This window comes from Pogoniulus pusillus, chromosome 21 (genome assembly GCF_015220805.1).
Source record: "Pogoniulus pusillus isolate bPogPus1 chromosome 21, bPogPus1.pri, whole genome shotgun sequence".
Classification (NCBI taxonomy): Eukaryota; Metazoa; Chordata; class Aves; order Piciformes; family Lybiidae; genus Pogoniulus; species Pogoniulus pusillus.
In genome coordinates this window covers 9004234-9031630 of record NC_087284.1, presented here as the reverse complement: position 1 = coordinate 9031630, position 27397 = coordinate 9004234, and the positions used below count along the sequence as shown (strand labels likewise).

At 45.1% G+C, this 27397-nt stretch overlaps 1 protein-coding gene across 1 annotated transcript in view; it reads right to left on the bottom strand.

Annotated features, from left to right (window-relative positions):
• Positions 1-27397, bottom strand: part of PHLPP1 (PH domain and leucine rich repeat protein phosphatase 1) — a 163243-nt gene that overhangs the window by 26695 nt on the left and 109151 nt on the right. The window contains exons 5-10 of the mRNA XM_064160853.1: positions 14360-14506; positions 13091-13321; positions 10065-10267; positions 8404-8464; positions 6296-6391; positions 2212-2367 (exon numbers count right to left, since the gene is read on the bottom strand). Of these exons, the coding sequence (XP_064016923.1) occupies positions 2212-2367; positions 6296-6391; positions 8404-8464; positions 10065-10267; positions 13091-13321; positions 14360-14506 (894 nt within the window). The remainder of the gene's footprint in view (positions 1-2211; positions 2368-6295; positions 6392-8403; positions 8465-10064; positions 10268-13090; positions 13322-14359; positions 14507-27397) is intronic.

The following is a 27397-nucleotide window of genomic DNA, read 5'->3' as shown; positions in this document are numbered from 1 at the left end:
TGCTTTGACTGCACTTGTAAAGTCTCAACTGAAACAGTAAATTGATCATCAGAAAAATTATCCTAGTGTTAATTTGTTCCAAAGGTGGTACAGGCTTGAATGTGGACAGGTATGCAAGAGTGCTAAAAAGAAGGATTAAAAAAGGCAAGCACAACAATTACTTTAAGGTTCTTTAAAACAAATCCAGGCTTTAAAGCAGATCAGGTATCATACTGGTGCCCAGAACCAGAACCCTGCCCTAGTGAAGTCCATTTTCTGAAACAAATTTTAACCTAAATGTTAAGTTCCTCAAAACATCACCGTTCAAGAGTAAATACAGTTTAGAGCTCCTTTAGAAACTTAACCACCAACCTAAATTCTCCATCTCCTAATGCTGTGGATCCCAGGAAGTTTAACCAGAGGTTTGAGACAGAATGAACAGCATAAAAGCAGAGGTTTCACAACATTCTTTGTTGGGTAGAGCCACAGCAGTGAGCTCACCACTGCTTTTGCTCCTCCACCTAGAGAGACTCGGGAGTTATGCATTCCTTTTGTCACAGCCAGGAGCAGCAATACAACCACACAGTGCAATCTCACTGTCTGTAAATTATGCATGGGTTGAGCACTCAGAATTCCCAGTACTATGTGCAGAAGCGTAGAGGCACAAGGCAAGCTGACATCAAGCAGGGCAAGCCCTTCCAGCAGCCCCACACTACATTTGAACGTGTCTAGAGAAGGGCAATGAGGCCAGTGAGGGGGCTGGAGCACAGCTCTGTGAAGAGAGGCTGAGGGAGATGGGTTTTTTAGCCTGGAAGAGGCTCAAGGGAGACCTTATTGCTATCTACAACTACCTGAAAGGAGATCATAGCCAGGTGGGGGTCTCTTCTCCCAGGCAACCAGTGACAGAACGAGGGGAAACAGTCTCAAGCTGCACCAAGGCAGGTGTAGGCTGGATGTCAGGAAGAAATGTTTCACAGAAAGAATGACTGGCTCTGGAATTGGCTGCCCAGGGAGGTGGAGGAGTTACCAACCCTGAAGGTGTTTAAAAGGAGACTGGACGAGGCATTTAGCACCATGGTTTAGTTAATTAAAGGGTGTTGGGTTAGATTCAATGATCTCAAGGGTCTTTTTCAAATCTGGTTGATTCTGACCTCCCCCATCTCAATCACAGCCACTTTGCAGAGCATGTTCTTGAAGACTCTCAGACTAAAGAAACAGGAGCATAAAAACAAGAACCCAAAAAGCAGATTCAGTGGTGACACCAGCAAAATTAATGACAAACCTCTGAAATGCATGAAGAAAAACAAACCACACAGAGCAAGGATGGGGGAATAACCAAGTTACTCTGACAGTCTTCCACACCAATTTTCTTTTGCTTGACAGGTGTAAGTTCTAGCCTCTGACTGGAAGGAGGTAAAAAAGCCCAACCTCAGCTTTCACACTGCATCAAAGGAGCCTGAGAAATATTTAAAGAAACTGCCACTAACTCATCTCGGTGCACAGGGCAGAAAATAGCATGTTCTGCACTTTACAGCTACATGTCAAGGAGGAGGTGTTCAGCAGGAACTTGGTGGGGAAAAAGAAGTAACCATATAAGGCAACAAACCCAGAGGAAAGAGAGTGTGTTCTGGTGACTTAGGCAGACTTCTCACCACACAAGGCTTGGCAACTGGAAAATGAGGGGAACCTCTGATAATCCTTTCAGCTAGGAAGTACTCAAGGTGTGCAGGTTTGAGGCTAACTGGAGTATTTTTATGAGAGGAATCAGATCACTGGTTGTGAAAAGAAAACACTGATGAAGTCTGTGTCATTCACTGGTTTGCTGAGAGGGATAAAAAGCCAACATGTCAACTATCTGTCCCACTTCGTTGGAGGACACTGCTTCCTTTTGCTTCTCTTCCACTCCACTCTCACCTCTTACAGAACATAAGCTTTGTCTGTCTGGGAACGTAGAGGGAGAAAGAGAAGGTAGCTTTGAGCCCTTCTGGGCAGTTTCTTTGTCCAGGAGGTAGTCTGGATTCCTGTTTTATTTCTCATTTGTGTATCACTGTAAATATATTGTGGATATATGCCTGTGAATTTTGCTTTGCTGTAAATACAGCTTCAGCTCACTTCCAGGCCGTCTGAGCTAGGCTGGTACATTTAAATAGTGGTGGTGGGGGAAGTTCCTAACCCAGGACACAAGGCAAGGCTCCTCATACAGAGGTGCAGATCAAATCTCTTTCCATTTACCTGTCAGCTTTCAGAAGCAGGTTAGATGGCAGTTCAAAGAGCTGGTTGTGTTGCACGTCCAGGACCTCCACTTGCATCCTCTCGAGCCGATCGGGTAGCTTCCCTAACATGTTGTGTCCAGCCAGCAGCTTACGCAAACTACTGTTGTAAAACAGCCTTAGGAGAAGAAAAATTAAAACAGAAAAGAATTAGGGAAAAACCTTAAGCCAAAGAGTTGCTGCTTTAAGTGTGATATTACAAGAAAGTGATTCAGCCAGCCGATTAGCGGACTTGGGATTAATTACACACGGATCCCAGAATGCTTTCCCACTCTCCACCAACTTCTTGAAAAGGTTGTTCAGAGCCGGGGAAGGAGGCTTAAGGATGACTCAGGAGTGAAAGCAGTGAGACTGACTGCGCTGGATCAAACACGAATACAGCAGAAGCATGAGCGTGAAGGAGGTAGCTGCTAATAACGGCTGCAGAAACCGGCACATGTGGGATCCCCCTGGCTAATGGGAGAACTTCAGCAGTGTAGGCAGAATCACTAGCCACCCCACAAACTTCATCCTGCTGTATTCATCGTGTGCTGACTCACAATCCAGTGCATTTCCCTGCCCCCCATTTTCCTTTCCTGTTAATACCAGACCAACATAAAGCCTCCTTTCCTGTTCTATAGTGAATGAAATTTATCTAAGCGGCTTTACTTTCTTGAGCTTTTACAAGCGACAGAGGACCTGCAGTCTCGTCCTCCTGCTCCATTCTTTGAGGGGCTGAGGGCAAGGCAGAGGGGGGGCAGAGGACACCATAAAGCCACAAGAACAAATAAGACAGCTAAAATTTGCAGCACGATGTACACAACAAGTTTAAAATCTCACCTAAAGAGCTCAAGAACTCTTGGTTTCGAATGGGAAGCACTTTTAGCACATGAAGGAAAAAAGATTAACTTCATCTGCCACCTGTCTCACATTCCCACTACTGTACTGTTTAATCTGGCAAGTATGTGTGCCTCATGCTGACCTGTTTCAATCAAAGACTCTCGAATTACTCAGCATTAAAGCAAAAAATCTCCCCTCCACTGCAATGACCCAAATACACACAAAGAGCCTCCCTGCTCCTTCCCTACAATACATCAGGTCACCGGATTATTGTGCCAAAGCAATCACTGAAGTACACTGAGTATTTCCCCCTTGACAGATACAGTCATGCTCTGTTATCTGTGTCCCAGTGCTAGCAGTTATCTCAGCTGGCTGCACTGTCTGCACAATGACCATGGATACAGTCATATCGTTCCAGAAGGCTCAGCGTGGGGGGGATAAGACTTACCAGGCAGCCATAAACTTATCTGTTAGGGATTTCTCATTTAGCCATTTTGCTTTCACTCTTCTTTCACTTGAAAATCACCCTCACTTACAGATTTGCCTTTCTATATTATTTCTTTTCCTAATCACAGAACGTTAGGGGTTGAAAGGGGCCCTGAGAGATCTAGTCCAACCTTCCTGCCAGACTAGGACTACCTACACTAGGTCACACAGGAATGCATCCGGGTTGGTTTTGAATGTCTCCAGAGAAGGAGACTCCACAACCTCCCTGGGCAGCCTGTTCCAGGACTGTCACCCTCACAGTGAAAATGCTTTCCCTTACCTTCATGAGTCAAATGAACATAGTATCAACCATAGTTTGTTCAGGTTAGGTGCAACCTTCAGCCTTCCAGGAATGGAAGGTCAGTCAAGGTCTGAACATTTGCGTTTAGAGTTGCAAATATCCTTCTAGCAGAGTCCTGCTCCCTCAGTTCACAGGTTTTCAGAGTGCTGTTTTATGTAGAAAGGAAAGCAGAGAGCAGTGCACAGGAACACCAGTGCACTACCTGGGCACCAGCATTTACCTGGTACTCATCAGTAAGTCTATATGCTTTTGAATCCAGATCCAAATTTCTCTCAAGTTCACCAGGCATTAAAGCTTGTGTTTTGATCTAGGCCTTACAAGTGAGCTGACTTATTAGGAGCTAAGCTATCTAGGCAGATACTACAAAGATGCTTTCAAAGCATAGCTTTCAAAGATAAGCTGTTTCCTGGGGTTAACGATAAGATGGCAGGAGAGACAAGTGGGATGTTGACTGTACCTAATTTCAGCTAATCATTAATCTCCCAAAGATATCCGGTATGCCTTCATAATCCTTGCTGTTATGAAGTGCAAATGAAAGCCAAATGAACTTTTGCTCCCCTCACCTTCCAAGTAAGCAGAGTTTCACTTTGCATGAAAGAAACAGAGGAATTAATATTTTGCATGTTAGCCTGTTAGTTTGCTCTGTAAATCTCCTCAGTCCTTTCTGCCCACGCTCCTGACATCTATTTCTGACACTACACCCAACAGTTTACACCACATAGCACATCCATCTGACCTAGATAAAAATGTACTTTTTGGTTTCTCATCCTCTTCCATGTGGTAGAGCTCTGTATGGAAAATGCTTACTAGCTCATCACATACCAGCTGTCTACAATCTTCAATGGCTCTGCACATCCCTGCACAGTTTCACCCTTTGTGCCCAAGTACTTCCTCTCTCTCTCACAACCTCTTGTGGCTTGGCTGAGACACCTGAAGGCTGTGCAGCCACTCAAGAGACACCTGGACAGACTGAGAGCTGGGCAAAGAGGAACCTAATGAGGTTTAACAAGGATAAGTGCAGAGTCCTGCATCTGGGAGGGAATAAGAAACTGCACCAGCACAGGTTGGGAGCTGATCTGCTGGAAAGCACCCCCATGGAGAAGGATCTGGGAGTCCTGGTGGACAAGAAGCTATCCATGGGACAGCAATGTGCCCTTGTGGCCCAGGTGGCCAATAAGATCCTGGGGTGTGTCCAGCAGATGGAGGGAGGTTCTCCTCCTCCTCTACTCTGCCCTGGTGAGACTTCACCTGGAATACTACATTCAGTTTTGGGATCCCCAGTTCAGGAAAGACAGGGATCTACTCAAAAGAGTCCAACAGAAGGCTATGAACATGATTAAGGAGATGGAGCACTGCCCTGTGAGGAGAGGCTGAGGGACCTGAGAATTTTTGGTCTGGTGAAGAGAAGATTTAGAGGGGGTCTAATCAGTGTTTATAAATATCTGACAGCTGGGAGTCAAGAGGGAGAGGACAGGCCCTGCTCAGTTGTGCCCTGCAATAGGACAGGGGGCAGCAGATATAAACTACAGCACAGGAAGTTCCATCTCAGCATGAAGAGAAAATTCTTTACAGTGAGGGTGACAGAGCACTGGAACAGGTTCCCCAGAGAGGTTGTGGAGTCTCCTTCTCTGGAGGCTTTTAAGTCTTGTCTGGATGTGTTCCTGTGTGGCCTGCACTAGATTCTATGGTCCTGCTCTGGCAGGGCATTTGGACTCAACGATCTCCAGAGGTCCCTTCCAACCCCTAATGTCCTATGAAGTGTACAGAGCAGCCAAGAATGACAGCTCTCTTCCAGTCAAGTCAGGGACTTAGAAATTCTCAGTACCAGCACCTGACCAGTACAGTCAACTGCAAACAGGTCTCTGCAGAAAGAAGAACAACTAATAGAAGTCATGCATTATTTAAACTCGACTCCTGTTCTCCTTCCTGTTTACTTGTTTTCCTATCATTTGTATTGACCAATTTTAAGTTCAGGCTCTGGAAAACCTCTCATCTTTGTAGTGAAGACGAGTGCTCTACTTAGAGCAGTTTCCTTGCTTGAGGAGCCCTTTGCCTTTTTCTCTCAGACAGGACTGCAAACTGGAGCCTTTAAGGCACCACAGAAACTAAATTACAAGCCCTGGATCTCTAAGCTGTCATGCAAAGTTCTGGCTGTAAATATTTAATATTGGGTATTAAAAATGAAGGACTTTCTTGCCTGAACAGTCACATGAACAGCTTCAAAAATGCCACCTGAGCTCAAAGGCACTGCTTTCTCTACATGAAAGCAAGAGAAGAAAGGCTGTGTGGCAGCTCGAGGCATGACGACACCCCACACGGTAAAAATAAACCCTCCCCCCAAGATAAAATGGGTCTGACAATCACTGGAACAAGCGGCATGCTGAGTCAGCAGTTCTTTCTGAACTGCTTATCCATTCTGCAAGCAGTCTGGGAGGCTCACCGGGCAGGCAGCTCACGTAGCCGATTGTGGCCAACGTCCAATACTTCCAGCTTCCTGCTGTCGCACACCCACTCAGGCAGGCTTTCCAGGTGATTCCTAGGAGTACAGAGCACAAACAAGTGTAACTAAATGATAACTGAGGGCTATCAAGAACACAGTCTGAAGAGAGATACAGACACCTGCAGGAAATTTATCAGCTATGTAACATTTGCTGTGACTTTCTATCGCCCCCTTCTTCTTTAAGGGCAGTGCAGTAAGGTCCTGAGCAGGAGGGGCAAGGAATCCATCAGTATCACTATCATCTCCCTACCTGTGCAGCTGCGAAGCATATGGGAAAAGCTACTTCCAAGATCAGAAGAAGGATCAAGAGTATTGGGGATGAAGAAATCTCTTTGTGGAGGAGAACATTTGTGAGAGACTCCTGAGAAGATACTCACAGCCTGTGCAGCTGAAGCACATCGCTAATTGTTACCCTCACCTTCAACAGCCCAAGAGTGCTTCAAGCAGACTTCTCAATGAAGCAGATGGATTTTGTGAAGTGACACAGAATGCACTGGGACAGGAGTGATCTCTAAAGCTCATCTAGTCCAACACCCCTGCAGGGACACCCCCAAGCAGATCAGGTTGCTCAGAGCTCCACAAGCCTGACCTTGAATGCCTCTAGGGATGGGGCCTCCACTACCACCCTGGGCAACCTGTCTCAGTGTTCTACCACTAACATAGTACAGAACTTCTTTCTAATACCCAATCTAAATCTACCCTTCTCTAGTTTAAAATCATTGCCCCTTGTCCTAGTGCCACAGCTCCCATTCAGGCACAGCAAAGCCATTATTATGTCTCCCCAGAGCCCTCTTCTCTCCAGGCTGAACAACCACAACTGTTCCAAGCCTGTCCTCATAGAAGTGCTCCAATCCTCTGATCATCTTTGTGGCCCTTCTCTGCAGCCTCTCCATCAGCTCCTAGCCTTCTTGAGTGGAGTGCCCCAGAGCTGGGCACAGCAGTCCAGGTGAAAAGAAGTAACTCCTTAAATAAGAGAGACGTGAAGCACATGTACCAAGTGTTTTCCTCATGCAGTCCTTAAATGATAAAACTCAAGCACCCCTTTCTCCATTTCTTTCCTTACCAAACCTCCCTCACAAAAGTGAGATTTATGAATGCATTCAAATGGCAACTACTGACACTCCTGCAGCAGCCAGGGCTGTGGAGAACAATGATAACCTGCAGGAGCTGCTGAACTGCTGAGTAAATTATCAAACTGGCATTTATGGTGGGCTTGTGACACAGATATATCCAGAAAACAACCTCTGTACATGTCTCATATTTGAATAATTGTGTTTTATCTCTGCAAGATAGGGAATCTTTAAATCAGGGAAGATCTTGTCCTTTAACTATAAAGGCAAATTTCCTTTTAGCACTGCCTAAAAAGTAAATTTATGAAATAGAAATTGGGAAGAACTGGCCACTACTCTTAAAAGCAGTTTTCTCTTATCATAGAATCATATAATCTTAGGGGCTCAAAAGATCATCCAGTCCAAACTCTCTGCCAGAACAGGACTACCTAGAGGTCACACAGGAACGCATCCAAGGAGGTTTTGAATGTCTCCAGAGAAGGAGGCTCCACACCCTCTCTTGGCAGCCTGTTCCAGTGCTCTGTCACCCTCACTGTAAAGAAGCTTTCCTTATGTTCTTTGGGAACCTCCTCTGCTCCAGCTTGCACCCATTGCCCCCTGTCCTATTATTTGATATAACTGAGCAGAGCCTGGCTCTGTCCTCCTGACACTTACCCATTACATATTTATAAACATAAATGAGGTCACCTCTCAGGCTCCTCTTCTCCAAGCAGCAGAGCCCCAGCTCCCCCAACCTTTCCTCACAAGGGAGATGTTCCACTCCCTTCAGCATCTTTGTGTCTCTGTGCTGGACTCTCTCAAGCAGTTCCTTGTCCTTTTTGAACTAAGGGGCCCAGAACTGGACACAACATTCCAGATGCAACTCTCAAATTCCAACTGCTGCTTTCACTCCCTCTCAGTACAATACCAGAGAATGTCACTTTTCCATATGCCTCACTGATGTGTATTTACAGCCCCAAGAACAAACCACAGCCTTACCTAGAAATATCCATGTAAGCCAGACAATTAGGCACTGGATACACATCAAGGTGAACAAGTTCTAGGAGGAGAAAATAAATTAATATGAAAACAGGTGATGATAAAGATTTGCACATGAAGGGCTGTTCCCAGAGAGCTACTTCAGGCAGCTAATGCCCAGAGATTTCAGAACAAGTTAGCAAGAAAAGAGTTCTGACGATCTGGATCTTTGTAAAGTGAGTTTTGTTTCGCTATTATGACTAAGTCCATTTGCTCCCATACATTGTATTTGCTATGACAGACACTGTAAAACTGATTAGAGGAGAAACTAACAGAGTTCCTCAACTTGCACAGCAAATACTCGGGTTTTTACCATTTTTGTTCCAAAGCTTTACAGCTTTTCACCTCTGCCAATCTTGGCCCAGAGCAGTCAGTCACAAACATGTTCTGTTTTTTTCACTGCCATGGGAAGCAAGATTCCCCACTCTGGAATAGTAGAGTCCTGCAGATCATGACAAGATCCAGAATACTTTTCACCACAGTACACGAGCTTCCACATCCCTGTGAAGTTCCTGGTTGCAGGAGGCCTTACAAACCTTTCAGAGCATCTCAACTACCACTAGTACTGCTATGTATTGATTCACGTCCTTAGATAGCTAACATTTTGCATTAAAGTTGAAACAAAACCAGTAGATACCTATGCAGGCCTACAGAAAATCCACAGAAGTGTAACAAGCATCATGGTTCCTTCAGAAAGCAAAACTAAAACAAGGTAGCTGAAGGTGCAGAGAGAGGGTAGCCAGGAGGAACAGCAACACCAAGTAAGCAGCTGGTTGCAAAACAGGGCTTGAGCTGGGTTCTCAGCTCACCTTGCCCAGCACATGCTCAGATTATGTTAACTTTGCTCAGCTACAAAGAGCCTGGCATGAATACTTAATGAAGGCACAGGCTTGGATATCACAAAGATGACAGCCTCTTGAAGGCAGTGTAGACTGTGCATCAAAAAAATCACACAGCTCTGAGCTTTCCTTTTGTTTATTCCATACCAATCTACTTCAAACAATAAAAGTAATTTTAACAGGTGGTGAGAAGGGAGTATTTTAAGCAGCTTCCAGAGATAGATCAAACAAATCTTATTCATGGAACATGGAGTTATTCAAGTGGAAGTGCCTGCATTATCTGTATTATTGAATACAAAATAAGTTACTCATAGATTTTGTAATTTTCTGGTCAGAGTAAGCAAGTTAGAGGTAGCAGCAAAAACAGATTCTGTTCTATTTTGTCTCACAAACAGCCACGTATTCAAACTTTCTCGTCTCCAGGGAGAAGCAATCAGCTCCTTATTTGCCTCAGCAAAGCAACACATTAGTACAACACAAAGAGACGATAACTTCAAGATGCCCCCTTGCTGAGACAGAGAGGGATTTCAGCCCAGATGCTAGGATTTTCACTTTTGAGACCTCCAAATCATCCGGCTACTGTGATCTGAAGGCCAGTTTTGAAGCTCAAAACTGCTAGGAGCATGATACAGCATGCCTGAAACCTCGAGAGTCATGTCAAGAGCTTCCCATTTCCTCCTGATTATAGGCACTGCACTTCACAAGCATTCCAGAGGAAAGCAGGTACCAAGCCAGAAGCTGGATAACAGACAGCACCACAGCCACCCTGAAAAGGGCACTTACCATTTGAGGAAGCATAGAGTGCTTTGAGAAAATATCCACTGATCTTGAGGGTCACCAGTTGGTTCCGTTCACAGTGTAACACTTCAACGTTGTTAAAGATCGTTGCATCCAGCTCCCCAAGTTTGTTGTCTCTCAGATCCAGCTGGGTCACATGATGCAGAAAATCTATTTCAGCAGCCTCCAATCTCCTAATTGAATTCAATCTTGCAGACAAAAAAGGGAGATTTTAAGTGTAGTTCACATAGTAGTCACCAATCAATGCTCCACTCTACAAGCAGTTGCACTGGATTGAATTAGCATGCCTCTAGTTTATGTGGTACTTACAAATCAATGCTCAACTCTACCATCAGTTGCAATGGATGAAATTAGCATGCCTCTGGGTTCTGATCAAGGCTGATTTAAAGCACTTCCCACCCTTTCTTACTGTATTTTAAATGCTGGATGCATCCACTCTGTTGTTCTACCCACTGGGACAAGGGAATGATAACAATGAGCTCCTTTTCTAAACCATTCTGAACACTACTGGTAAAAAACTCTGTAAAAGGTTAAGGGTTGCTGTTATTGTGTCTGTATAAAGAAAAGGTGACCTGGCTGTTCGTTTGTGCCAGATAGTTTGGAGAAGAGCAAAACCTCTACAGGTCCTGCTGGCCTGTCTCACAGATCTGCTGGAAAAGCCTGGCAGATGAGCAACCTGCAGATATTGGAGTCCCTTGCCTCACTGAAAGGCCAAACCAAGATCCACGAATTCAGATATATTCAGCTCTCATGCTGCTGGGTTCCACAGCAAGCAAATTCAGACCTGAAAATGGTCGGTGAAAGAGAAGAAAGCAAACCCCCCAGGGCACACGTGGGTCTGTCGGAGGAAGAGAACTGTTTTTATCACATCTTCACTGCAGTGCATCGATGATGCCAGTACTCAGCAGCTTCCCCAGAAGTTACAACTGAATGCAATTATCTGTAAGCCAGTAGTGTTTTCTGAGACCACAGAGCACTCCAAAGAGTTCAGTTGCAAACTCCCAGCTCTGATTAGAACACTGAAATCATTACAGTAATTTCTGCAGGCCCATTAAGCCTCTCTCTGTGAGGATGAGGGCAAATACCTACAGATTTGTTGATTCTCCACATTTCAAAGAGATGCCCTCTATGTAACAGTTATGTTTTCAGAGGAGCTATATTTCACAGTTAAAAGAAAATGGGTGATGTTTCCCCTCCAAGACATGACCTACTTTTTCTGGTTTTAATTTACAAGCAGTGATTCCTTTTGGTTTCAGCAAAGCAAAGCATTTCACTGTGCAGCAAGCAGAGTTTGCAAACACATTCGACATTCACTTATTCCAGGCAGCACCACAGAGAACCTCTCTTCACTACTCAGGACAGAAAGGATGGGGCAGAGGATGAAAGGGGGCTGGAATTGGGAGGCTGAACTCGATCTCCTGGGTCCCTTCCAACCCCTAACATCCTGTGAACTGCACCATGCTGGAACTCCTGGCCAGCTCCATCACAGCATCCCTCATCTGAGGCAAATTTATTTGCTTTTAACAAATGTAACCCCATTAAAAAATGCTTCTGAATTCATTCATTTTAGATGTTTGGGTTTTTTTTTAACCAAAGGCTGTTTGCAAAGCCTGAGAGCTGCACAGCAGTATGGTACACTAAGTTTTAGACAAACTAAATGGTTTTAAAAATTCATCATTATTAGGACCTCATGGCCCAGGCTCTGAACTGAGCCTTGCTCAGCTGACTGCAGAAGTCATCTTGCCCAAAGACCACAAGAATCAAGAACTACCTCCTGCCACAGCCACTTGCTATACAGGATCTGTTTTGACTCCAGTGAGGACACTAATAGAATATTTTTGTTCATAGTGGACTAAGCTTTTGACTTCACCAAGAAACGTTACAATATCTGGTTCTGCCCTTTCACCTTCACTGCCCTTTTCCTCATCTCACTCCTCTGCAGTGCTACAGACAAGTTTTCCAGGTCAGAGACCATCATTCATGTTATTAACACTGCAGCAAAAGGAACTGCAGGAATCACCAGTGTGTCCTAGGCTGTACTGCTTGATCTTTTAATATTAATTTTCCCCAAAACTCATTTTCCTGTGTATTGATGCCTCTAAATGCTTGCTTCTTCCTCAAAGAATAGTGCCAAGTCATGGCAAGTGCTGTGAGTTACAGGTACCACCAGAATCATGGTTCCATGGACTAACTTAAGAGATTTATCTCTAGGGGCCATTCTAACAGCTAGGGAGAAAGCATTTCATCACAGAATCACAGACTGGTTTGGGCTGAAAAGGACTTAAAGATCATATAGCTTCAACCCCCAGCCATGGGCACCTACTACACCAGGTTGCTCAAAGCCTCATCCAACCCAACTACACTTCCAAGGTTGGGGCCTCCCTAACTTCTCTGGGCAACCTATTCCAGTGCCTCAAGCCCCTCACAGGGAAGAATTTCTTCCCAATGTCCAATTTAAATCTAGCTTCTAGTCTGAAGCAATTACCCTTCATTTTGTCACTACAGGCCTTTGTAAGAAGTCCCTGTCCAGCTATCCTGTAGCCTTCGTTCAAATAGTGGAAGGGTGCTGTAAAGTCTCCTTGGAGCCTTTTCTGGGCTAAACAATTCCAACTCTCTCCACCTGTCTTCATAGGAAGGTGCTCCAGCCCTCTGATCATCTCCATGGATCCTCCTCTGGATCAGCTCTAACAGTTTCATGCCCTCTTTGTGTTGGGGGTTCCAGAGCTGGACGCAGTACACCAGATGGGGCCTCATGAGAGCAGAGTACAGGGGAATAATCACCTCCCTTCACCTGTTGGCCATCTTCTTTTGATACAGCCCAGAGTAAGGTTGGCCTTCTGGGCTGCAAGCACACATTGCCAGACCACATTCAGGTCTCCCCCGAGCCTCACTGGCTCCTCAGCATCAATCATTCAGATCCCCTTACTTCAAGATCCACTTATTTCAACATCCCACTATTTCAAAACCAGTAACTTGGACCGACTCATTTCTCCTCATTTCCAAGTACCTACCTTAGATCCACATGTTTAATATGAGGCATCCTTTTTAGCACCTGTAGGTTCAGGGTGTCCATGCAGTTTCCTGACATACATAGCTTATCCATGGCAGTCAGTTTTTCCAGCACCCCTGGAATGTCGCTGAATTCATTGAAGGACAGACTCACATAGCTGAGCTGCTGCATATGCTCTAATTCATCAGGAAGAGACTGCAGAAAGTTGCCATCCAGTAAAAATGTCTGCAAGCTATTAAAAAACAAGCCAGGGAGGAGAAGGGAGAGCAAAAAAAAAAAAATAAGTGAGTGACCTGTGAAATCACATTTGCATCTGTTTCAGTTACAGTGACATAAATCACACAGGGCAGGAGAAAGAAAAATGTTAAGCAGTAACACTTTGACATCTGCTACAGGAGATACTGACCAAATAGTGAAAAGCCTCAGGAGCTGAGATGTAGGCTATGTGTTACAGGTTGAGGTCTCTGTCCTAACCACAGAGAGGATTCCTCTGGAGTACCAGAGGGTAGAAGGAGCTGAACAGCCCAGTCCGGTGGGTGGCCACAGGAAAAGATGTTATTTAATTCCATAATGCCTGCATCTCCCCCCTTTATCAACAGACATTTCTGTCTGTTGTTCCTCTCTCTGCTCCCTTACCTCTGGTTTGGTATGGGGGAGGTTTGTGGCCTGGCTTGGCCTTGGCAGGGCTGCTTTTTACTGCGTCATCTGGGCCTGGGTAGGGAAGTACGGGGAGAGGGGGGGCACTGAGGCTTGCTGCAGGGGAGGCTTTGGAAGGTTTTGGCCTAACAAGATTGTGGTAAGCTCAGGTGGAAGGACCAGGCCAAGGCTGAATAAGAATCTGTGTATTTTGTGCTGCTGCATACATTTGTGGGTAGCACTTCCACTTTAAATGTCCAACTCCGTCCAATCCTGCAGCTGCAGCTTTTCAACGCTCTCGGAAGAGGTAAAAGAGTTCCTGCCCACTCAAACCAAGACACTCTGTTAGGCAGCTCTATCCTCAAAGACCTCTAGAACTGTCACTTGTGTGATGGTTGAAGCATATAAGCAAGGAGGTTTAAAGATGGTTCACCGTGAAGATGATCCTTGTGTCAAAGGCTGGGCCTGGAGGCACCTGAAGACACAAAGTGTGTGTCCCCTCCATCCACAGCACAGAACTCTGTCATGCAGGCAGCTCTGAACCATGTCTCAGAGCAAGGTGCACACAAGTGGTGAAACTGCCAACTGCCTTTATGACCAGGCTGTGTACAGTAAGTCTGAAGAGAGTACTTGCTTGTGCATTTCGCCTACAACTGCTGGAACGCTTCTGAGGGCATTGCAGGACACGTTGAGCTCAGTCAGGGTTGGGATACTGCAGACTGCCACCGGGAAGTCTCCCAGGTTATTATTTGAAAGGTTAAGGCTCTTCAACTTGGTGAATCTACAAGATAAAACAGAAAACACATGAAGGAGACCAGTAACTGGAGTGTGAGCCCCGCTAATTTGCCATGCAATAAGGTAAGTTTGGTTATGTAAGTGCAAATCACAGGTATTCCCAGTTTAGGTACCTGAACATACAACAAGACTGCTAGACACTCAAGTTCAACACCACTGGCTGGAGTTCACCCATGTTAAGGTGGCATATTGAAACCAACCTTCCTGAACAACACACTTCTTCTGTGGCATCACATTTTGTACTAAATGATTGCTATTTGTCTCAAGACATTCCTTGCTACTAAGACAGCCCTAGCAACACTGCTAACAAGCTGCTGGGGATTCCCAGCCTGTTTGAACAATCAGTTTTCGTGGTGCAAAAGTAGATACTGCCTTGCAATAACAAATTCTACTCATTAGAATAGGTTGGTTAGAGTACAACTGGGAAGTGTGCTGAATTAAAGCAGAATTCAGCAAGACTTCTGTAGTGACAAATTCCTAAGCACCCACACAATCACTGTGGTTGACCTTTTGAGATCATTAAGTCTAACCATTATCTGACTCTGCCGGGGCCACACCACCACCACACCCTTGAGCACCTAGATGGCTTTTAAATACATCCAGGGATGACAATTCCCTGGGCAGTCTGTTAGTGTCTTTGATAACTCTTTTGGTATAGAAGTTTTTCCTAATATCTAACCTAAACCTCCCCTGGCATAATTCAATGACATTTTCTCTTGTCATATCAGTTGTGACTTGGGAGAAGAGGTCAACACCCAGCTCTCCACAACCTCCTTTCATGTAGTTGTAGAACATGATGAGGTTTCCCCTCAGCCTCAACTCCAGCTGCTCCTCATAAGGCTTATTCCCAAGAAGGGCTTTGTTGCCCTTCCCTGAACCTGCTCCAGCACTCTGACATCTCCCATACTGCGACACCCAAAATTTAACACAGTACTCAAGGTACTGTGGCAGTGTGGCAGCCTCCCCAGTGCTGAGTACTTGGTTGCATATGATGCTGAAGACTCATACAAAGTTCAAAATCTTGCCCTTGACTTGCCATGAAACTTGCAAGTGCTTTGATTTATCGCACCAGCCAACAAAGCGACTTGCATGTGCTTGTCTTATTAAAGATGACTAAGATCATTCAAACAAAAAGCCAACCTGCATGTTCAGCAACAGCAGGATGGTTGCCTAACAACCTCTGGGAGGTATGCCTGAAGGGGAGTAAAGGATGAATTAAAAGACCTGAGCCAGGTTTTGATAGCTGGCAGGAAGTTTCTTTTCTGGCATGGTTTTCATCAGGTCATTTTATTTGGACTTCATTTTCCCTTTGCTAAGGCCCAAGTCCTTTATCTGTGCCAGCAGCCTTTCTCATGGCAAGATGACAGAAGTAAAACTGCATCTAGGAACACTGCTATCCCGCAGGAAAGTAAACTCTGACAGCATGTCACAGGGCATCCACAGCCTCTGAGGTGAGAATGTGCTGTGCCAGTGCAAAGAACTTTGTCTCCCCTCCAAGGAGAAAACACAGAAACATTCAGGTTGGAAAAGACTCTCAGGATCACCAAGTTCAAGCAATATCCCTACTCTACAACCTGCATCCTAAACCATATCCCCAAGCACCACACCCAAACAACTTAAAACACATCCAGGAATGGTGACTCAAGCACCCTGGTGGAGTCAGTCCATTCCACTGCCTGACCACTCTTGCTGGGAAAATAGTTTCCTTAAGTCCAGCCTAAACCTACCCAGTCGTAGCTTGAGGCCATTCCCTCTCGTTCTATCATTATTTACCTGTGAGAAGCCTCCACAGCATCCTTTCAGGCAGCTGTAGACATCAATGAGGTCTCCCCTCAGCCTCCTCTTTTTCAAACTCAGCAGCCCCAGCTCCCTCTGTCATTCCTGGTAAGATTTATTCTCCAGGCCCTTCCCCAGCTTCCTTGCCCTCCCTCTGCTCCAGCACCTCCACATCCCTCTTACAATGAGGTGCCCAAAATGAACACAATACTTGAGGTGTGGGCTCACCAGAGCCAAGTACACAGAGACAGTCACCTCCCTACTGCTGCTGGACACAGCATTTCTAACCCAAGCCAGGATGCCATTGGCTTTTTTTTTTGCCATCTAAGCATGCTGCTGGCTCATATTCAGCTGCTTGTCAATTACAACTCCCAGGTCCCTTTCCACCAGACAGCTTTCCAATCACACTGCCCCAGGCCTGTAGCATTGCTCGAGGTTGTTGTGTCTCAAGTGCAGGACCTGGCATTTGGACTTGTCGAAGCTCATTCCATTAACATTGCTCTATGGATCCCATTTATCCAACCCCTCAGCAAAGACTCTCTACCCTCTCGAAATTCAGCACTGCCATTTAACTTGGCATCATCTGTGAACTTACTGCTGACACACTCTATGTCTTCATCAAAGTCATCAATAAAGATGTTAAGCAGAAGTAGTCCCAACAGTGAGCCCTTAGGAACACCACTTGCATCAAGCATTTAAAAGGTTAAAGAGTTTCAACACCAGAAGACTCTTTAAAATCTTTGCCAGCTGCTGCAATCATCTGGGACTCATCTTTAGTATTGTCTAAATCAAATTCAATGCCACTGACAAACTCGATGTGAAAGCTTTAGTAGCTACCTTTAGCAGCACCTTGCAACCCCCACCTTCAGTGGGGGCTGGAAGTGAAGCCTGGGCTTTACCCCAAAAGGCTTCCACACAACGTCTACACAGCAGCATCAAGCAAGGGGATGCTGTGCTTTCTATTAGTATTTTGGTGTGAAGAAGGAAGAAAACAAAATGGAAAAATCATGGCCAGAGTTATCACAGATTCTGAACACCCTGTGCCATGCTGGAGGCAGAAGAAGTTTGGAACAGAGTTAGATTAAACCTTGCAATCAAATTACTGCTGCAGGGAAAAAAATGCTGCTGTGCAGAAACAATGACTAATGTATCTCTAGAGGGAAGACTGTAAAATAAAAGAGAATCTAGGGTCAGCTGGTTAGGAAAAAAGTAAATGCACATTTTAAACACTATCTTCATATGCCTCTAGTTTGGGAGAAAGGGCTTAAAAATCTTGGACTTAGAAGTGAAACCCATATTTATCTTATATGTAACTGTAGATTTAGGCCACAGATACAGTGCTTTGAAATTTGGGATGATTCTGTGGCTAAGGAGCTGCCCTACATCCTACTGAAAGTCAGCTGCAAATACCAACAAGAATGCTCTGAAGCAGTAGACTCAAAGGCCTTCAGAAGTTACTTTTTTAAAGAAGTACTTAAGTAAGTGCAAAAATCGTAGTGAAGAAAGGAAGATGAAGTCAAAGTAACTAAGATGATGAAGAAACATCAGAATGCAATCATCCCAATTTTAAAGTAATGAAAAAAGAACTGATTTAATAACTAACACCAGGAGTGCAGCCTCTACCTGTGCTGCTCTGAGGCTCAGAAGAACGCTAGGGGCTGGAAGGGACCTCCAGAGGTCATCAAGTCCAACCCCCCTGCAAAACAGGCCCACTTAGGGCACATCACACACAAATGGACCACAGGATGTCAGGGGCTGAAAGGGACCTCTGGAGATCCCTGATGGAGCAGGACCATCATCTAGCTCAGGTCACAAAAGAATGCATCCAGACAGGTCTTGAAAGTCTCTGGAGAAGCAGACTCCACAACCTCTCTGGGCAGCCTGTTCCAGTGCTTCATGACCCCTATAGTAAAGAAACTCCTCCTCATAGAGAGGTGGAACTTCCTGTGCTGTAGTTTACATCCATTGTCCCTTGTCCTATTACATCCATTGCCCCTTGTCCTATCACAGGGCACAACTGAGCAGAGCCTGTTCCCCCTCTTTTGACACCCAGCCCTCAGATTTATAAACATTGGTTAGATCTCCTCTAAGTCTGCTCTTCAGCAGACCAAAAATCCCCAGGTCCCTCAGCCTCTTCTCACAGGGCAGTGCTCCAGCCCCTTACTCATCTTCGTAAGCACTCCCTTGGACTCATTCAAGTAGATCCTTGTCCCTCTTAAACTCCTCTCAATACATCCCAAGATCCCACTGGCCTTCTTGGCCAATCCAGGCAGGCTTTGAAGATCTCCAGAGAAGGAAATTCCACAACGTCGCTGGGAAGCCTGTTCCAGTGCTCCACAGGCTTTTGCTCACTAAAAAAGCAAGAAGTACCATCTACTAGAACACCTCAAGGTACAACCACAGCAGATCACACTAACACACAGAAGGAAGAAGACTGGAGTGGGGAAGATAGTGTATCACAGTATCACCAAGATTGGAAGAGACCTCACAGATCATCAAGTCCAACCCTTTACCACAGAGCTCAAGGCTAGACCATGGCACCAAGTGCCACATCCAATCCTGCCTTGAACAGCCCCAGGGACGGCGACTCCACCACCTCCCCGGGCAGCCCATTCCAATGTCCAATGACTCTCTCAGTGCAGAACTTTCTCCTCACCTCAAGCCTAAATTTCTCCTGGTGCAGCTATACTTGAAGGCAAACACAGTGCTCGGGTTCCAGGTTTTCTGCACATGTTGTTGTCTGTGATTGCCCTAGACCCAAAAGGAAAATAAAACATCTCCCCCCCAAATGTATCTGGATTGCCTCTCTACTACCCTAATGAGGTAATTTATGTGTGTTTATTAATGGTCTTCTGAAAGGAATCTAACTACTAAGGACACCAAGTGAACCAGTTAACACGTCTGCATAGTACGTGAGGATAAGCAGCACAGGCAGTGTTGGACAGATTCAGAGAGAGGCTGAAAACACACACAAGTGCACAGCACAGAACCCACGAGGGAGGGTTCACTGTCAAAGCACTTTTGAAGAAAAACTGGCAGGCAGACACCATAAGTTCAGTCAAGAGATTAATTGAAGACAGCTGGGGAGAAAGATATTTCCTTCCCCCTTTGTACACATGTTCATTTACAGAACACTGGGCACATCTCATCTGGCAGAGCACGGGCAAGTGCAGAACGTTAACAAGTCAAACTAGCAAGCATTGCTCAAGGTGAGGATCTCAGTTTACCTCTCAGCTTTGGCCATTCATTCCCATTCTCCACAATGCAAACAGGATGGTGCACTCTCATTATGGGGCACTGCCATGCTGCACATTTAAAATGTTGGATTGTTTGTAATGCTTTTTATAGCCACAGAGATTTACAGTCAGCAGCAACAGTACCACTTGAATTATCACCAGAAATAAGGCAGCAGATCAGTTATTTTACAGGCTCACGATTTCTCTTACTGCTGAGTCTGCATAGTGCCATGTTTAAACAGATTTTATGGAGCCACATCTTGGCTGTTTTCTCACACCCCAAGTCTTTAGTCCCAGGAGAAGCAGGGGCACACAAGGATGCTGTCTTACAGCATTTCTAGAAAAAAGGCACAGCACAGCTCACTCAATGCATGACACTTTAATAACCTCCTATCAAGCCCACACACATGCCTGCCTTATGGCCAAGAGAGCCAATGGCATCCTGAGATGCATCAAGACAAGTGTGTCCAGCAGGTCTAGGGAGGTTCTTCTCCCCATCTACTCTGCCCTGGTGAGACCACACTTGGAATATTGTGTCCAGTTTTGGGCTCCCCAGTTCAGAAGAGATAGGAACCCACCAGAAAAGAGTCCAGTGGAGAGCCACGAGAATGACTGGGGGACTTGAGCATCTCCCCTATGAAGAGAGACTGAGAGCCCTGGGGCTGTTTAGTCTGGAGAAGAGAAGGCTGAGAGGAAATGTCATCTATGCCTATAAATATCTGAGGGGTGGGTATCAAGTGGATGGGACCAATCTCTTTTCTGAGCTGAGCAGCAATAAGACAGGGAGCATCGGCTACAAACTTGAACATAGAAGGTTTCAGCTCAACAGGAGGAGAAACTTCTTTACAGTGATGGTGACAGAGCCCTGGAACAGGCTGCCCAGAGAGGTTGTGGAGATGCAGCAGGTCAAAGCTTTGCCTAACTGAGGTCAATAGCAGCTCCCCCCAGCTTGGGCACTGAATATTTTTCAACAGATGATACAGGGAAGAGGATGGAGGAGCTCTACTTTGGACAAGACTTCTGCTTATCCAGAAACCAAGTACACCACATCACACCACACACAACCAGACACACTAAAGTCACCTGAGGAAAGGGATTCACTCATTTTGAGGGCAAAGACTGATTCTGATCAAGTCAAAAGAAATTTGAATTAATTCATCCATTCATTATGAATTTCTCTGAAGTTGAATGTCTTCCTTTCTTAAATCCCATGGAGGGAAGGCAAACAAAAAAAAAAGAGGGGGGAAGAGGAGATAGCTGCAATTTTGGCATCTTCACTATCGTTTGTGCCAACAGAAAACTCCTAGGGGAAAATGTGAACATATATTCTCCTCTCTACTGCAATTTTTTAAGTGAAATACAAAAAAAAAAAAAAAAATTAGCTAGAGGTAGACCTCCAAAGTGAAACATATGGAAATACATGAAAATAAACCCCTTGCTTCAGAAGCTACATCAGAATGCAACAGTGTGGTCCTTTAAGCCAGATTCTAGCTCAGACAACAAAAATATTCAGAACAGAGAAACTGAGAAGTAGAGGCTCTGAGTGGAGAGGTGAACATTGTAGGGATAGGCCACATAAAGGTAACAGTGGATAAGTTAATATAATTTCATTGGAGCATCAAGAACTCTATGTCTGGAAGCACAGCTTGTACCCTCCCCTTGCTGCTTCTACTGCACCCACTGCTATGTTCCCCCACTGCTGTCTTGGCTGCTGCTACTTCTGCTGCTTCGCCTCCCCTTGACCCCTTCCCCATTTTCACTAAGGTTATTACATTTCTCTAGTAGTTTATTCTCCTTATACTGTGATACTTAAACTGTAAGAAACACAATTTCACTTTTCCCTGACTTTCAAAAGAAGAAAGAATCCACGTTGCAGTGAGTTTATTCTACCAGGGGAGGGATCCACCCTCACCTGGGACAAACAGAGAAGTAAATCAGAGTAGGCTGACACACAGAAATCCAATTCCATCAATAGATTTGATGCTTTTGGAAGCATTACTTGGAAAAGAGGTTGCTGTACTTGGCCTCATAGCTCCACTGAGCTGAACTCACTAACTGTAAATTTTACTTTTAGACTATTTTTAAAGGCACTACCTTGTAACATATTTCTTATTGCCATCTATGTTTCTCTTACCAATACTAAGGGCTCCACTGTTTGATGTTAACCAAAAAAAACTCCACTGTGCTTTAGGCACCAAAGCAATTTTGCAGTCTTTCCCACTTAGTCACTTGCAGCTGTTTCATTTGCAATTTATTTTTCTTTAATCAAGTGTCACTGATTGTTGCTGAGTATTCAACAAAGACACTTCTCTGGAATTCAGAAAGGTACACAGGAGCTACACAAAATACAACCAGGCAGGAAGACTCGGGGAAAGATGCACCAGAAAATCAGATTCTTCCTTTAATGCCTTTGTGAGCTGAACAAAATAAAAGCATTGCTTTTAGAGCAACAACATATTAAAATTCAAGTACTGGGTCAAATTTTGGGCTCCCCAGTTCAGGAGGCACAGGGACCTGCTGGAAAGAGTCCAGAGGAGAGCCACAAGGATGACTGGGGCGCTTGAGCATCTCCCCTGTGAAGAGAGACTGAGAGCCCTGGGGCTGTTTAGTCTGGAGAAGAGAAGGCTGAGAGGAAATCTTATCTATGTCTATAAATATCTGAGGGATGAGTGCCAAGTGGATGGAGCCAATTTCTTTTCAGAGGTCCACAGCAATAAGCCAAGGAGCAATGGCTACAAACTGGAACATAAGAAGGTTTCAGCTCAACAGGAGGAGAAACTTCTTTACAGTGAGGGTGACAGAGCACTGGCACAGGCTGCCCAGAGAGGTTGTGGAGTCTCTTTCTCTGGAGACTTTCAAAACCCACCTGGGTGTTTTCCTGTGCAAACTACCCTTATTGCTCCTGCCTTGGGAGGGGGATTGGACTCTATCTCTGGAGGTCCCTTCCAACCTCTAGAATTCTGTGATTCTGTGATCTTCTTTAGTGTAACAAATTATTTAAAGATATGCCAAAGTCAGAACTGAGAAAATAAACAGCACCAGAATACAGCAAACACTGGATGGAGTTCACTACTACTAGGCTGCTTGCTTGTCAACATCACCTCAGTAACTTCTTTCCCTGCTGCTTAGATGACTGTGCTTCAGGCTTTAACTGGAAGGAGAAGCAGGCACAGAAGTTAAGGTTCCCTGGCTCTGAGACCATCCAAGTGTGAGAGAAAACTGCCAGCATCTTCCCACACCGAGGAGCACACAATGGTATTCCATTCCTTGTGGTAGCACACTTCCCACATTAACTGGATTCATTTGAATAACTTTAATAAATGTATGCATTTCAAGGCAAATTCCTTTCCAGAAGAGCATGCTAAAAAAGAAAAACACAGCAAACCCACCCAAAACAAAACATAAACCCCCAACCACCCCAAAACAACCAGAAAAAAACACCAACAAGACACAAAAAAACCAACACCTCACCCCCAAACAAACAAAAAAATCCCTAAATAAAATCCAAGTTCCCTAAACCCAAAAAACCCTCAAAAACCTCCCAAAAGGAACGCTCAAATCTTTCCTAATGCATCTGCTGGCAGTGCCCTGCAGGGCCTGGCAAGGGAGAAAATGCACATTTGGCATATCATTAATGCATCTGACTTATCTTCACCAACCTCAGTTTCACAGACTAAAAGCAATAATCTCAAGGAGCATGTTAAGGCACTTTGAGACCAACCAAATGGCAGGCTGGAGACTTCCTTCCCTATTTTCTCAGTTCCCAGGGCCAGGTTAGGATGAAACTACATCTTGCCCCAAATTCTAGAAAGCTTGTCTTCTGGCTTCACCTGGAATACTGTGTCCTGTTTTGGGCTCCCCTGTCCAGGAGACACAGGGACCTGCTGGAAAGAGTCCAGTGGAGAGCCACGAGGATGACTGGGAGACTTGAGCATCTCCCCTATGAAGAGAGACTGAGAGCCCTGGGGCTGTTTAGTCTGGAGAAGACTGAGAGGAAATCTCATCTATGCCTATAAATAGCTGAGATGTGGGTGTCAAGTGGATGGGGCCAATCTCTTTTCAGTGTGCACAGCAATAAGCCAAGGAACAACAACTACAAACTTGAACAAAGACAGTTTCAGCTCAACAGGAGCAGAAACTTCTTCACAGTGAGGGTGTCAGAGCACTGGAACAGGCTGCCCAGAGAGGTTGTAGAGTCTTCTTCTCTGGAGACTGCCAAAACCCACCTGCGTGTGCTCCTGTGTGGGCTACATTAGGGATCCTGCCTAGGGAGGAGAGGTAGACTTGATGATCTCTGGAGGTCCCCTGCAACATCTAAGGTTCTGTGATTCTGTGAAAGACAGCTGTACTATAGCTGGAAGTAGCAAGGGACTTCAGGAACACTTGCATCAGTATCTCAGAGTCCTCTACCCTTCTCACATCCTATAGATGCCACTTCATGGTACCGCTACTAGCCCAGAAGAGTTTCAGCTGCAGTGCCAGAAAAGACAGTTACAGGAGAGGAAAGATACCAGCTGATCTGAAGATTAAAATCCATATAATTACTGTTAATTGAAACAGCCAGAGAATAATAAATTCAGATCAAACTGGCAAGCATCCTTTTGTTTATCGTTAAAATTAAGTCTGTGGCACACTGCACCACCCCACCCCCCAATCCTCCTCTTTTAGGTCTGCAGCAGACTTAGATTAAAATCCAAATACTAACAACTTAGTTTTCAGCATTATCAAGCAAACAGTGTTCATGATGCCAGCAGTGGGTTTTTTTTGCAATGGTGCTGACAGCAACTATTGCAACATCTAAATCACAGAACCAGAGAACAGCTTCGGTTGGAGGGGACCTTAGAGATCAGCTACTCCAACCTGTCTGCCATGGGCATGGAGACCTCTCAACTCAACTTGGCTGCTCAAGGCCTTATCCAATCTGGTTTTGAACACCTCCAGGGAAGGGACATCCGTGACCAATCTGGGCAATCTATTCCAGAGTCTCACCATCCTCATATTGGAGAGGTTCTTCCTAAGACCCAGTCTAAAACTCGTGCTCAGCTTATAGCCACTCCCTCTCATCCTATCACAAGACACATGTATGAAAAATCCCTCTCCAGCCTTCCTGTAGGATCCCTTCAGGTATTGGAAGGCAGTTATAAGATCCCCTTGGAGTCTTCTCTTCTCCAGGCTGAACAACCTGAACAACCTTTCAGCTGGGTTATTTCCTCTATCCCCCCAGAAGAAAAAACTCCCTTTCCCAGAGTTTCACAAAAAGCAGCAAGTACCAAGATCTGCTGTACATTTGTTTTCAGCACAGATGAATTTTCAGCCTGCCTACTTGCATACTCAGTGGGAAAAGCATGCTATTTTCCTGGGAAGCAGGAACAACACACAGGTAGCTGTGTTTTTCAACATTCAGACAGTTCAGTTACAGAAGACCACAGCAGAGAGTATCTACAGCAACAATTCAAAGTGGACAAATGAAGTGAGTGAAAGTGTAGCTACCAGAGAGTTGTGGTCAATGGGATGGAGTCTAGCTGAAGGCTTGTAACTAATGGAGTCCCACAGGGGTCAGTACTGGGACCAGTTCTGTTCAATATAGTCATCAGTGACCTGGATGAGGGCACAGAGTGCACTGTCGGCGAGTTTGCTGATGACACCAAACTGGGCAATAGGTCGGGCTGGATGATTCTATGGGTGGAGTGGCTGACACACCTGAGGGCTGTGCTGCCATTCAGTGACACCTGGTCAGGCTGGAGGGTTGGGCAGAGAGAAACTTAATGAATTCAACAAGGGCAAATGTAGAGTCTTGCACATCGGAGAGACCGACCCCAGGTATCAGTACAGGTTGGGGACTGACCTGCTGGAAGGCAGGGAAGGAGAAGAGGATCTGGGGGTACTAGTGGCTGGGAGGTTGAGCATGAGCCAGCAATGTGCTCTAGTGGCCAGGAAAGTGAATGCCATTCTAGAGTATACTAGAATGGCTGTGGTTAGTAGGTCAAGAGAGGTTCTTCTCCCCCTCTACTCTGCTCTGGTGAGGCTGCATCTGGAGTACTGTGTCCAATTTCTGGACTCTCCAGTTCAAGGACACAGAACTGCTTGACAGAGTCCAGCACAGAGCTACAAAGATGATTAAGGGAGTAGAACACCTCTCTTAAGGAGAGACTGAGGGACCTGGGGCTCTGCTGCTTGGAGAAGAAGAGACTGACAGATGACCACATTCACAGTTATAAAGATGCAAAGGGTAAGTGCCAAGAGCATGGAGCCAGGCTCTGCTTGGTGACACCCAATGACAGGACAAGGGGCAATGGGTGGAAGCTGAGGCATAGGAAGTTTCATGGAAACATGAGGAGGAATTTTTTCACTGTGAGGGTGACAGAGCACTGGAACAGGCTGCCCAGGGGGGTTGTGGAGTCTCCCTCTCTTGAGATATTCAAGACCTGCCTGGATGCATTCCTGTGTGATCAGGTATAGGTGATCCTGCTCTGGCAGAGGGGTTGGACTGGATGAGCTTTCAAGATCCCTTCCAGCCCCTGACATTCTGTGATTCTGTGTAATAAAATTGCACCTACATATCTGTATATGTTTGCATGCTACCAGCAATTAGTTCCCAAGATGGAGATTCTTCACCTATGCCATATGCTGACAAGATTAAAAACGTTTGTTTTTTTCAGAAATGCAATAAATGTTATTATTTTAACATCTGAAAACAGTAACTGCAGAAGTAGGAATTTTCTTGAGGGAGGTTTCCCCTAATCTGCTCCTGCCTGCATCAGTGCACGTGTCAGCATCTGAGTACAACAACCCAACCACTTCTACGTTTAGATTGTCTTCTATTTTTAACACACCTTTTGTTTTGACATCCAGCATTCACAAGCACTTGTTAGATTACCAATGAAATGTAACAATTCCTTTTAAAGTGGTAATTTATTAAGAGAAACAGCTAGCACCAAAGAACTGCTTAGAGCAAGACAGATTTTCTTTGACTTGCTAACCAGATTTTCACCTGAAGCTGTTCCAGGAAGGGTAAGTATATAAATCCCAATGCTTTTTGTCCAAAACATCCCAGCTCACAGTTATGTTGGAGCCTTACATACTTCAGGGCTGGATTCATTGGTGCTGTGTCCTGTGTGCAGCTGCAATTTAGCAATTGAGAATCAGGCATATAAAAGCCAACAGTACCATAAAAGAACAGCAGAGATTTTGTACTTGCTTTGCAATTGGGTCTAAAAGAACAGAGGTAAAAAAAGAGACTTTTGGTATACCTAGTTGAGATTTACCTCATGGAACCTCCAAAGATCTGGAAATGGTTCCATGGAATTGGATTTAAAAAGCCAGACAAATAACTCATGTTCCCAGGAATGACTATGCCTCCCTTACTCTGCACACACTTCCACATTGGGATTCACTACAATTTCCTTCTTGTTAGGTGTTTGTGCATCTACTCACTATGGAAAATCAGACTCACAATAGCAGCTGAGCTTTACTTGTGCTGCCAAAAACCTTTTGAGCAAGATCAAGTTTTCCCACCCTCAGGAAATGCCAGCACTACTTCTTAGGGCAGGAAGAAGCACAGTTCAGGAGAGCACAACAAAGCCAGGCTCACACTTTTGCTGTTGTTGGGAGGCAAAAAGACACCCAATGATGCACCCCTCTAGACACAGGCAACTACAGACCAGCCAGCCTCTCTTCCATCCCTCCTAAGGTGATGGAGCAGCTCACTCTGGAGGCCATTTCTAACCACATGGAAGAAAAGAGTTATTGGGAGTAGCCAACATGGATTTACCAAGGAGATCTTGTCTGACTAATCTGACAGCTTTCTGTGATACTGTGACCAAATGGGTAGATGAAAGAAGAGCTGTGGATGTCATATACCTTGA